This window comes from Gekko japonicus, unplaced genomic scaffold (assembly GCF_001447785.1).
Source record: "Gekko japonicus isolate JY-2015 unplaced genomic scaffold, Gekko_japonicus_V1.1 scaffold36, whole genome shotgun sequence".
NCBI lineage: Eukaryota > Metazoa > Chordata > Lepidosauria > Squamata > Gekkonidae > Gekko > Gekko japonicus.
The window spans coordinates 516,947-530,210 of record NW_015164182.1 but is presented as its reverse complement, the minus strand read 5'-3'; the positions used below and the strand labels follow the sequence as shown (position 1 = coordinate 530,210).

General features: G+C 46.0%; 2 protein-coding genes across 3 annotated transcripts in view; one reads left to right on the top strand and one right to left on the bottom strand.

The window, feature by feature from the left end:
- Positions 1–927: 927 nt before the first annotated feature.
- On the bottom strand, positions 928–9,169 carry EIF3I (eukaryotic translation initiation factor 3 subunit I). Its single transcript, XM_015408078.1, has 11 exons — positions 9,093–9,169; positions 8,383–8,475; positions 6,924–7,011; positions 6,263–6,328; positions 4,348–4,497; positions 3,999–4,126; positions 3,359–3,469; positions 2,459–2,548; positions 1,908–1,981; positions 1,371–1,463; positions 928–1,264 (listed from the first exon to the last, which is right to left on the bottom strand). Exons 1-11 carry the CDS (start codon positions 9,093–9,095, stop codon positions 1,183–1,185), a joined length of 978 nt encoding a protein of 325 aa, XP_015263564.1. The 5' UTR covers positions 9,096–9,169; the 3' UTR covers positions 928–1,182.
- Positions 9,170–9,239: 70 nt separating this feature from the next.
- The window catches only part of TMEM234 (transmembrane protein 234), a 13,496-nt gene continuing 9,471 nt past the window's right edge, over positions 9,240–13,264 (top strand). For both annotated transcript variants that reach the window (XM_015408079.1, XM_015408080.1), the window contains exon 1: positions 9,240–9,646. In XM_015408079.1, the coding sequence (XP_015263565.1) occupies positions 9,634–9,646 (13 nt within the window). In that variant the 5' untranslated portion in view covers positions 9,240–9,633. The remainder of the gene's footprint in view (positions 9,647–13,264) is intronic.

The following is a 13,264-nucleotide window of genomic DNA, read 5'->3' as shown; positions in this document are numbered from 1 at the left end:
CCAGATTTTTTTTGGGGGGGGCTGTTTTACTGTTAGCTCAGATCAGATAACAGTCCGAATTTTCAGGGAAAGAAAGACTGGAGGAATTGTCTCAGAGGTGGCCTTGTGGGTAAGCAGGCTAAACCACAGTGAATGGAGACAGGTTTGTGTTGGAAGAGAACCTGTACCAGGAGGATTTGGAAGTTTTGGAATTTGGCTTTTGTGAGGAAACAGGCTAGCTTGAGGGAAGAGACTGTAGCTGTCTTGAAGGAACTCATATTTACACTGTGAGAATCCTGAGGTTGATGGGAGGCCAATATTGACCTCAGGAATACAGATTTAGCTGCTAACTGCCACCTACAAGACTGTGTTACACCTGTAAATAGTTTCTGTACTCCTTTTTGAACCACCTTATTCCCCTATCCTTGGGAGTAAATAAAAATTATTGTTCTTTTTCTGTTTGCCTCTCAGGTGCTGAACTTATTTTATTCAGAAGCCACTTGAGTTAAGTTTGCCAGGTGGAGGGCTGGGGTGTAGGGACCAGTGTTCCCTCTAAGATGAATTAGTGTGAGCTAGCTCACAGATTATTGGCCTCAGCTCACTCATTTTTGTCTTAGCTCAGGAAGGAGGGCTCCAGAACAAACGAATTGATGCAGTAGCCAAATCACTTGCTCACAACTTTCATGCTGGTAGCTCACAAAGTAGAACTTTTGCTCACAAGACTCCACAGCTTAGAGGGAACCCTGGTAGGGACCACAGTGGGTCAAGCTTTTACATCACACTACCTCTGTTTAAATGTCATTTGTAAGACCTCGATCTTCACAGAGACATACTCAGAGCTTTAATAAGTGAATAAAAATTCTTGAGACCCAACAAAATGAAAAACATATAAAATACTTGCCTTAAACAGCATACTAGAAACAGATTCAGGCACACTCTAATTCTGGTTGGAGAAATTGTTTATTACTAACTTTTGTATTAATCCTATAAATATGCCAAATGGCTGTGAAAGCTGCAGTCCCCAAGAGAAGGCAGAGTGCAAGGCTGGCCACAAGCAGCAGCTGCCAGTAGAGCACACTCTGCCTCACCTTAGGTGGCGACAACATGTCTCTCTCCGGAACAAGCACAACCACAGGCCCTGATGAGATTCAAGAGACCACAAAGACAACTGCAGAAGGGGGGAGGGAGCAGGAGGGAGTCCGTTCAAGCTTCAAACTCAAACTCAAAGTATTGGGGATCAAAATAATGGATGCGGACATAGCCATCCTCGCCTCCGCTGCTGTAGCTGAAAGGAAAACAAGAAGGAGAGGTGAAGCCGTTGCCCCTGAGGGTTGCAGGTGTCCATCCCCCATGAAAGACACTGCCCACTTTTTGGCCATCAGGATACTTGCCTCTTTCCATCAGGATGGAAAGCAACACTGTTAATGGGCCCGAAGTGGCCTTTGACTCTTCCAAACTCTTCCTCAATGGCCAAATGGAAGAACCTAGAGCAACAAAAGGTTTGTGAAAATGCCACAAGAGAAACAAAGCCCAGATGACAAGAGGCAGAGGGGGTCTTTTCCACATCCCCTGTTCCTAATGTTCCATTGCAGGTCCAGTCCTCCGGCCAAGCCACCCCTAAGCAGCTTCTTGGGGTGGCAAGAGGAGGAGCGCGCTGATGCTCTGCAGGGCCTGTTTGCTCCTAGCTCCTCAGCGGTAGAGGAGGTGGCTGGTATCCCCCTCCCAGGCCCATGCTACCAGCCATCAGCTGCTGCACAGGTTTGGTGTGGCCTGGCTGGCAGTGGGAGAGGTCCAAGAGGGATAAGTATACCTTGCTTAGGGCAACCAGATATCTTGTCCTGGCCCTTTGCCTGCTGAAACCAGAATCGGGTTTCCTGAGGGAAATCTACCACCCTCTTGCAAGAAAAAGGCAAGACAAATGTGCTCACCTGGCCTCAAACTTGCCAATCCTGGTGGAAGTAGTTGTCACGTCCATGGCTTCCTGGCCACCACCTAACACCACCTGCCAAAGGGCAAACAGGAAGGAAACACATCTGCACAAAACTGTCCTTTGGTATGAGGCTATAGTTTAGCCACTGCAGCCCAGGAACTGCGACCTACCCATAGAAACAGGATGGATTCAGAGGCTCTAAGGCCTATCCCATCCCAAGGAGCAGGCCAGAGAAAGGTAAGCAGGCCAGAAGAGCAAGCAACCCCCTGATCTCAGCTGGGCATATCCACACTGGCTGGAAACAGGGGTCGCGGCCTAGCCATATTCCACTTCAGCATCCAACTACATTTTTGCCCTTTACCTTTCCAACCTTTCACAGTTGGGAGGTGATGAAGGCAAGACATACATAAATAATCCCTGCTCAGATGGAAGCACAGAAAATCTCAAATCAGGAAAAGATCCTTGAAAAGCTACTAGGAGACAGCGTAACACTAGCTACAAGGGTGTGCGCCTAGGGGAGGGAACTCATAGGTTTGCCCATAAACGTACATGATCAAAGATGGGGGACAGCGCAGCTGAATTCACTGGCCGCTCAGTCCGGAATGTCTTCAGGTGATTGAGTGTTGCGCAGTCAAACAGCTGCAAAGAAAGATGTGGCTCATGAGTTGCCCTAGTAAACTACCCAACACAAGCTCTGCTGACACTACCCCAGCCAGGTCCACCACGGAAAAGGTCCTAACGGCTTGGCCTGGAGATGCTGCAGCCTCACCACCACCACCATCTCAGGGCAAGACAGATGCTCCCCAACTGTGCAGCTGTCACAAGTCCCACCCCAGGGCAAAGGTGACAGGTGCTCCCTACCCTCTGCCCTCACATTGCACAAACCCAGATTGTTTATCATGAACGTGACAATGTTTGAGCACGGCTTCTGGCATTTAGGAGGAATGCCTCAAGAATAATTTTTGCAGAATGACTCGATCATCGATCATATTAAGCACTGCCCTGAGGCTGAAGGTGGCTTTTTTGTGTGTGTACAGCACTGGGACATAATTTCTTTTCGCTAAGAATATCCACAGCCCTGCACACAACACCTTTTCCCCTTAACAGGAGGAAAACTGACTGCATCTGGGTGTTACCCTTCCACAGCACTTGGGCACAGATCCCTCCTCCACAGGAGATGCAGGAATGCCAGGCTAAGCCACAACCCTCACACGGGAAAATGTTGCTGCACAACAGATCAAAGCTTTGCTTTCCTGCATGTGCCAATGTATGCCAAAACCCTGAATGTGGGGAACATTTTTAACTTCAAGAGGCAGATGCTCTTGGGCTCTGACCACAGCGCCAAAAGGTGCCTCATGCCCCCGTATTCCCACCCAGCAGGTGGTACTTAGAGGATGAGGCAGGGGAAGACGACACCTTTCCTTGGGAGGGCAAGGGGGTAGGACGCACCTTGGCTGTGTTGTCCTTTGAAGCCGTGATGAACATGGTCATGTCTCGGGAAGTCTGGATGTCATTGATCTGTTTTGTGTGTTCCTTGACGTTCACCAGAACCTCCCCGGACTAAGGAGGAAGAGAAGGAAGAAGGGGACAGTGCCTCCAGAGTGCAGACAAAAGGAAATACTTCTTTACTCAACATCCCCTCAATTGTTATAAATAATCACAGCAGGACTTATCAATTATGTTTAAAACGTTCCATGTACACTCTCTCACTATGCTTTACAACAGCCCTGTAAGGAAGGCCAATGTTTGCAGTCTCACGGCAGAGGGAAACAAACCATTTCCCCCCTGACTCAGAGTGTCCACATGACAACTGCTCTTGTGAATGCTCCCAGTCTCAACCCTCTGCTTAGATGACACAATGCAACAAGCTCACCAGGCGGAACAATGATTAGTGGTAGATGTGGATGTGAACTTCTGTTCACCCATGAAACTCACTGCGCTGCTCTGGGCAAGTCCCTGCCTTGACTCCTAACCTACCCCATAGGCTACAGTACTCTTCCCCTGAGATGAATTCTAAACTTACCAGCTGGCAACAGTTTGCCTTCTAGGAAGATCTGCCCTGGCACAACACTCCCCCGTGCTCACTCACCTTTGCACTGAATTGGTTCAGTTCTCCGTTTTCATGCCCCACAATGATGAACTCCCCAAGAGGCCCCCACACAGCACTGGTGATTTTGGAGTCACTGCATGGAATCTTCATATATGGCTCATTATTCTCTGCAGTAAACAGAAGACTGGTTTTAGTAAGCCAGTAGAAACTCAGCTTCCACTTGATCCCATTGATCTTGGACTCTTATCAGTGGCCAGCCACCCTACTGTTCTTGTCTTTACCTTTCAGAGGGTGGGGGGGATTATTTTTTAAAAATTAAGAAAAAGATTAATCATGGATCTCAAAGTTGCTCATTCCAATAGTTGCTCCTTCACCCAAGAGGCCTCACCAATCTGGCTGGGGTCCCGCAGGTCAAAGAAGCTGACGAAACACTGGTAGCCCATCTGCTTGTCCGTGGAAAACATGATGATGTTTCCTCCGAAGTCAAAGCCGCAGGTCCGTACAGCGGAGTTGGTCTTGACCAGAGCCAGCTGCTTGCCTAGGCAGAGGGTATGACAGAGAAAGCCAGCTCGTGATGTGGTGTGTGGGGAACCGTGTGAAGAATTGCCTTGTGTGGAATGTAGACAGAACTTTTCCTCCATCTCCCAAAATACCAAGAACTTGAGGGCATCCAATGAAGTTGATTAGCAGTAGATTCAGGACAGGCAAAAGGAAATATTTCTTTACTCAATAAGTGACTAAAATGCAGAATTTGCTGCCTGAGGATGTAATGATTCCTCCAAGCATAGATGGCTTTACAAGGGGATTAAACCAGGGGAGGCCAAGCTGCAACTCGGGAGCCACATGCAGCTCTTTCATACAGTCTAATTTAATGTTAATAAAAAGCAAATTCACATATTTTTCAATAAAAACATGTGTGTAACATTTGTTCATGTCATGTGGCTCTCAAACACCTGATGTTTATTTTGTGTGGCTGTTATGTTAAGTAAGTTTGGCCACCCTGGATTAGACAGACTCACGGAGGATAAGTCCATTGGTGACTACTAAAGAGGAGCCTCCACACTCAGAAGTCAAACACCACTGCCAGGAAGCAACATCAAGGGAAGACCTTAGCATCTGTGCCCTGCTGTTGGACATCCAAAGGAACTGGTTGGCTACTGTGTGAGACAGGATGCTGGACTAGGTGGACCACTAGTCTTATCCAGCAGAATTCTCCTTAAATTATGTTTTTAATTAGCCCAATGCATGTTCCTCTGCTTGCTCATCAAGGTCAAAGCAGGGACATTTCTTTCCCCACCCAGCTACCTGACAGTCTCTTAACCGGAGACACTGAAGATTGAATTCTGGGACTATGCAAAGCCGTACAGCCCCTCATTCACCACCAAAGAATAACCCCCAGGCTGGCAGTCCCAGCCTTATGCGTGTTTATTTAAGAACAAGCCCAGCACTTCCTGAGCAGAAGTGCATCAGTGTACATAACCTCTCACATGATGGAGAAAATGAAAGGAGAAAGGATAGGCTGGGGGAGAGGAGAGGAGGTAGAAAAATACAAAGCAAGCTAATTTGGTGTAGTGGTTAAGTGCGGGGACTCTAATCTGGAAGAACCGGGTTTGATTCCCCACTCCTCCACTTGCACCTGCTGATGTGACCTTGGGTCAGTCACAAGCTCTGGCACAGCTGTCCTTGAAAAAGAGCAGTTTGTGTCAGAGTTCTCTCAGCCCCACCCACCTCACAGGGTGTCTGTTGTGGGGAGGGGAAGGGAAAGAAGTTTGTAAGCTGCTCTGAGACTCCCAAGTGAAGGGCGGGGTATAAATCCAATCTCTTCTTCTTCTTCTTCTAATTAAAAATGATGTTGTAAAAATCAACTGCACCAACAGCTGATGCCTTGCTTTGCAAAAGCCTGGGGTAGCTGCAGGAATCAGAGAGTGACCTAAAAGTTCAAGCAGAAGCTAAACAAGGCAGGATCTGGAAACAATCCATAAGGTGCTTTGGGCCCCAGGAAGGAAGTGCAGATAGGAGGTTAGCAAAGACAGGGTGGGTTGTTGTTTTTCAAAGGAATCACAGCCGAGTCCCAAGGCCTCAAAGTGGGATGACCCAGTTACCACATTTTGTTTTAAATATGGTTAACTCTGCTTACCCGTGTAGATCCAGGAATGTATCAAATTAATCAAAACCAATAAGGGCAAGTCCTGCGCTCTGTTGTGCAGGTCTCCAGTTTTCTCTAGGGACCTCATACCCACCCTCCCCTCCCACACACACTGCTTACAGGACTCTCAACAGTACCCACTGTTTCTAAATTCTACCTGTTTCGCAGTCCCAGAGATGACAGCTGTTGTCTGCAGAACCGGTCAGCACATGCCTCGTGTCCCCTGAAGGAGCAGTGAAGGAACTCAAAAATGTAAACACAGACATCTTCATGCAGGGAATGTTTGCATGCCACTGTGCAGTTTCAATATCCAGGCAGAAACATGATGCCACAATCAGAATGCATTTCAAAACATGGCACCAAAGGGCATGAGGGTTTTGTTTTTTGTTGTTAGTAGTTCTACAATAGTGGTAGTGGTTAGTGGTTCTACAATAGTGGTAGTGGTTAGAGTTCTACAATAGGGCTAAAGAGACCTGGGTTCACTGGGTGACCTTGGGCCAATCACAAGTTTGTTGTGAGGATGAAATATAAGCTGCCTTGAGCTTCTAGGAGGAAAGGTAGAATAAAATGGTGAGGGGCAGCACCAGAATACTTTTTCCATTCATGTGTGCAAAATCAAGATATATCTTTACTAATGTGCCTTCCAAAATGCATTAGATACCCAATGAAAATATTCTTACTAGTTTGTTAACTTGGTTTAGATGGCTCTCTGAACCTTCAAATTATGTAATGTAGTCCTATTAAATTTGCAGTGGTGCCTCTTAAATTAACAGTCTCTCAACCACACAACATTCTCATTTTCTTAATCTGAAGGATACAGTCAGCATCAACACACCAGACAGCTCCAGTATGTCCATTGTATGTGCCAAGCCTCTCACCGTTGACAGAATACCAAACATTGACAATCTGGTAACAGAGGAGTTGTAGTTACATGCACAAAGACAAGATCCAGCAACAAATTGCAGAATATTTCAAACAATTTCTGGATTAGACAATGGAATGTTTTGAAAGCGATCAAAACCTCTTTACATGTTGAATAAAGGAGACATAATAGACAACACATTTTAAATATTAACAAAGCTAATCCACTAGACACCTGAAATACACTTTTTCCAGGGTTGGCTGTGAAATAGTTCCCCAGTTTTGCATATGAAGAAAAAAACAAAACAAAAACTAAGAATGGAGAGATTAAAAAAATGTTTGACCGACAAAAGAGAAATATTTGTCTCGACATACAGGACCAGAACACAATGAATAGGATATCAAATGTTTTGATTCAGCATGACAAAAACCAGATTTCATGTTCTCTAAGGTAGTAAAGCAGCTTATTCAATTAATAAAACTTAAAAAGAAAATGACTACCCTCCTCTCAAAAAATTACCACTGGCAATTAATAAATAAATTTTTCAAACCTCTGGAAGCTATGTGGCACTTGTTATCAAAAGGTGTGCAGATGACCACTTATGACCATCATAAGAAGCATGTTGCACAACCTCTGGGCCCCTGTAGCAAAAGCCCTGCTCTGCTACCCTGCCTCAGGTCCTAGCTCTTTTCAAGAGTATGGCTTACTTAACAAAGTAAGGGATTGTAAGAGACTGCACAGGAGGCAATGTGTCTGCAGATATGTAGGTACCAGGCGACAGAATTATGGCCAAAGCTAAGTAAGTAGCTGTTACAATACAGGCTGGACAACCCCGCCCCCCTTAAGTATATGGATACCACATTGCACACCTGCTGAAGCTTCTGAATTGATTTCAAGGGCAGCCCCATGGACGACTTACTGCATTTTCCACTCAAGGTTTCAAAGGTATAGATGTTATTGGTATTTTTTTGTATGTGTGTGCACGCGCGCATGGGTGGGTGTGCATCTGGAAGTCATGGTGACCTCTGGTGCCCTGCCCCTACTTGGGGCCTGGAGGATATTCAGAGAGGTGGCTCCCGACTGCTGGTATTCCAAGGAGGTCTCCCATCCAAGTACTTGCCAGAGTTGGCCCTGTTTAGTTTCTGAGATCTGATGAGACTGGCCTTGCCTGGGATACCCAGGTCATGGCAAAAAGGTACGAATGCTGATGGCCAGGGAAAGTCCTTTTCCGGGAAAGGCCTTGCTGGCTTATTGGAGACAATCAAATGTGCTCTTAGCTATATTCTCCACCTGAGTGTGTGTCCATATGTGTTCATATGTACATACCCTTCAGTTTATTATTTGCATTCTCCAGATAACAAAAGGATACCACTTTGGATTGAAACGTACAGAACAAAAATTCAATAAAATCTTACCGGATCTTTGGCCACTGTGAACAACAAGTCACCTTCCCTGTTATATTTGATCTGAGTAATTGACCTCTCATGGCCCTGAAGCAGGATAGGTTTCTGAAGGAAGGCAGATTAAACAAACAAGCAAGTGGAAATATTAGAGACCACTTTGCTGGAAATATGAACATTAAACCTGGATATTGTTTACATCACTCACAAAACAAATAAATACAACCTATTCAATTGTAAGGATAGGGTCTGTCAGGGGGCATGTACATCATTCTCTTCTTCTCCCATTTTACTCACAGTCACAAGAACCCTATGAAGTAAGATAGGCTGAGAGAGTGATTGACCTAAGGTCGGTGGAGAACCTCTAGGGAGGAGGAACTGCTGGATGGATCCTTCCATCCTCCATCTTAGTCTCTTTGCTACACAGATGCATCACCCATTCTGACATGGTAGGAGCAGGCAAACTAGCTCAGTCTAGGTTGCCAATTCTAGCTCGGTAGATTCCTGGAGATTTGGGATGGGGCCTGGGGAGGGTGCTCAGCAGGGATGTGATGCCGTGTAGCCCACGCTCCAAAGCTGCCATATTCTCCAGGAGAGCTGATCTTTGTAATGTGGGTATCAATTTTAATTCCGGGAACCCTCCAAGCTCCACATGAAAGGCGGCAATCTATTAGCTCACTACTCGCGCAGGCAGGGCCGATAGGCCACAGGGGACCACAACTTACCATTGCTGTGGTTAGGAGAGGCCGGCGACAACAGCACGCGGAAAGGCAAAAGATCCACTTCCGGGGTCAGACCGGTAAAGTGCAGACGACGATTGCAGGCCACGTGATCTTACTTCCGGTTTCCGTCACCAGACACAAAAAGGAACGCAGTCCGGCTAGACTGGCATAACAGGAAGCCTGAACTTCTGGCCGTAACCGGCCGCTTGAAATATCTATCCGTTGAAAAGAAAAGCCGGGTCGGTTTGAGAACGAAAGTGCCAGTAAGGACCGAGAAAGGTGGCCGCTCTATTCTTTAATACGTCAGATCTCTATGGTCATCATGCCTCTTGCGCGCAATTCGAAACCGGAAATGTTCTAATTTCCCAGGGCATTCAACACTTCTGATGTTTAGCTTGCCGAACAAAAAGCTAGAAAGGTGATAGAGAAGCCATGGAGATGGAATAGGTAGAGCGACCACCTGCCTTCCGCCATTCGAATGTAGACTTTCAGTTCAAGTGGCGCTCTGCGCTTTTCGTCTACCGCGATTCTGTAGTCGACCAGTATGGCGTCGCTAGGTGAGAGACTTACTTCCGGTGCTTGGTAGGGGGGCATGAAGGGGCTCACGATAGTCTCCTTGTTCCGGGGTAGGAGTCGAAAGGAGGTGTCCCAAGTAACGATGGCACCCTCCAGGTGGGACCCGGCGATCCTCCGGAATTGCATCTCATCTCTAACCGACAGAGATAATTTCTCCTGGAGAAAATGGATGCTTTGGCGTGTGGACTCTGTGGCATTGTACCCGACAGAGGTCCATGTCCTCCTCAGGCTCCATCTCCAAAGCTCCAGGAGTTTCCCAACCTGGATTTACCAACCCTTTCCCTTATCGCCCGCCGGGGGAGGGGAAGGGGGGGGCTGGAAACCCTAGTAACGGACTCTTATACGTGATCCTCCACTCACAGCTACAGGGAAATGCTGACATTTACTTTCCTATCAAACCTAAACTTTGCATTATTTCTCTACTTAGCATGTGAAATAGCATTATTTGGCATATGTACTGAATTTAGAAGTACAAATCCCTTTGTTTTTTTGCAAATAAAATTGTAAATATACCCCATACCTGAGAGAGAGCTGCAAACTGCAGTACCCTCTGCTACCTTAGCACACATATGTTACTTTTTGTAATCTGAGAGATGGGAGGATCAGAAAATAAATTGTTGTTTTTAAAAAATGCATAATTTGGACAGAAGCGGATCTGGGTAAAAGTCGGATCTACACGGATCCTAATGATTTTTAAATTGAAAGGAAATAAAACCACCATTATACTGTAGCCCATGTGTTACTCTATAGGGGGCACCACAGAAATCACGCATCCACAGCTTCGTGGCACCACAACAGCACAAAAACATGATTCCAAAGCACAGATCCTCATGAATTCATATGATTTTTATGCTGAAACAAAATAAAACCACCAGCATTCTGAAAGCCATGTCTTAGACACTATAGGCAGCACTACAAAAATCATGCCTCCACAAATTCGTGGCACCACAAAAGTGAAAAGACATAGTTCCAAAGCACAGATCCTCATGGATCCTCAGCATTTTTCAATTGGGTTACTCCCAACATCACCATCAAATCACATATCATGTCCATGTCCACAGCTTGCACCACAGAAATCATGAGTCCACAACTTGGTGGCAAATCCATGCTGCAAAAAAAGGGTTCTGAACCATGGACACTTATGGATCCTCAGGGATTTTGTGCTGGGTCACCTCAGACTCACCATAGAATCATATATCATGTCCATGGCCACAGTAATCACCACAAAAATCACAGATCCACGGTTTTGTGGCAACATCATGCTCCAAAAACATTATTCCGAAGCACGGATCCTCATGGATCCTAATGATTTTTGCATTAGGTTACCCCAACATCACCATCAAATCACATATCTTGTCCATGGCCACAGAATGCACCACAGAAATCACTTGTCCACGGCTTCATGGTGACACCATGCTGCACAAACATGCTTCTGGAGCATGGATCCTCATGGATACTTGCAATTTTTGTTTTGGGACACCCCAAACATATTATTAAATCCCATATCATGTCCATGACCACTACTTGCACCAAAGAATTCATGGATCCACGGCTTCGTGGCAGCACCATGCTGCAAAAACATGGTTCTGAAGTACGGATTCTCATGGATCCAGTGTTTTTGCAATGGAACACCCCAAACACACCATCAAATCACATAACATGTCCATGTCAATAGCTTGCACCACAAAAATCATGGATCCACAGCTTTGTGGCAACATCATTATGCGAAAACATGGTTCTAGAGCACAGATCCTCATAGATGCTTGGTTTTTTTGCGTTGGGACACCCCAAACCTACCAAAAACCCCATATCATGTCCATGGCCACTACTTGCACCACAGAAGTCATAGATCCACGGCTTCGTGGAAACATCGTACTACAAAAACATGGTTCTGAAGCACGGATCCATATGGATCCTTATGATTTTTGCATTGGGTCACTCCAAACACACCATCTAATCACATAACATGTCCATGGGCAGCAGCATGAACCACAAAAATCATGGATCTACAGCTTTTTGGGAACACTATTCTGCAAAAATAGCAGAACACTATTCTGGAGCACGAATCCTTGGGGTTTTTGCAATGGGTCACCCCGAAGACACCATCAAATCAGATAACATGTCCATGCCAACATCTTGAACCACAAAAATCATGGATCCACAGCTTCGTGGCGACATCATTTTGCAAAGACATCGTTCTGGAGCACGGATCCTCATGGATCCTCAGGGTTTTTCAGTTGGGTAACCCAACATCACCATCAAATCACATATCATGTCCACGGGCACAGCTTGAACCACAGAATTCATAGATCCACGGCTTTCTGGCAACACCATGCTGCAAAAACATGGTTTCAGAGCATGGATCCTCTGGGTTTTTGTGTTGGGTCACCATGAACTCACCATCAAATCACATATCACGTCCATGGGCACAGCTTGCACTACAAAAGTCATGGATTCACAGCTTCATGTCAACACCATGATGCCAAAACATGGTTCTGAAGCACAGATCCTCATGGATCCACAGTGTTTTTGCAATGGGACATCCCAAACACACCATCGAATCACATAACATGTCCATGTCAACAGCTTGCACCACAAAAATCATGGATCCACAACTTTGTGGCAAAAACATTATTCTAGAGCACAGATCCTCATAGATGCTTGGGTTTTTTGCAATGGGACACCCCAAACACACCAGTGAATGAAATAACATGTCCATGTCAACAGCTTTCACCACAAAAATCATGGATCCACAGCTTTGTGGCAACATCATTATGCAAAAACATGGTTCTAGAGCATGGATCCTCATAGCTGCTTGGGTTTTTTGTGTTGGGACACCCCAGACTACCATCAAATCACATATTATGTCTATGGGAACAGTTTGCACTGCAAAAGCCATGGATCCACAGCTTCGTGGCAATACCATGATGCCAAAACGTGGTTCTGAACCACAGATCCTCATGGATCACTCCGGGCAATCTGGGCAAGGGGGCGCATATAGATGTTAAATAACATCGGGGAAAGAACAGCCCCCTGGGGCACCCCATATTCAAGAGGGTGTCTCCGGGACTGCTGTTCCCCAATTCCCACCCGGAGACTGCTGTTCCCCAATTTGGATCACTCATGTGACCCTATCCTAGTCCATGCTAGGAGATAATACAAACAAAATAAACAAGCGAAAAACAACAAAACAAAGCATTAAAGTAATGGCACCACAGCATTCGTGGATCCACAGCTTTGTGGCATAGCCATGCTGCAAAAACATGGTTCTGGAGCATGGATCCTCATTGATGCTTGGGGTTTTTGTGTTGGGACACACCAAACTGACCATTAAATCCCATATCATGTCCATGGCCACATACTATGCATACCTTTCGTCCATGTACAAGAGGCCGGGGTTCTGCTTACCTTTTGTCTGTGTACAAGAGGCCAAGTTCGGTCCTTGGCATCTCCTACTGACAAATCCTTTCACCTCTGCAGTTTTGTCCACCTGGCTTCCTGCAATTCTGTGTGCCCTGTGTCACTTGGTGGACTTAGATCCAACAATTTGCCCTCCTCTCCTCTGTATGAGGGCTACCAGTCTCCAAGTGATTATATCA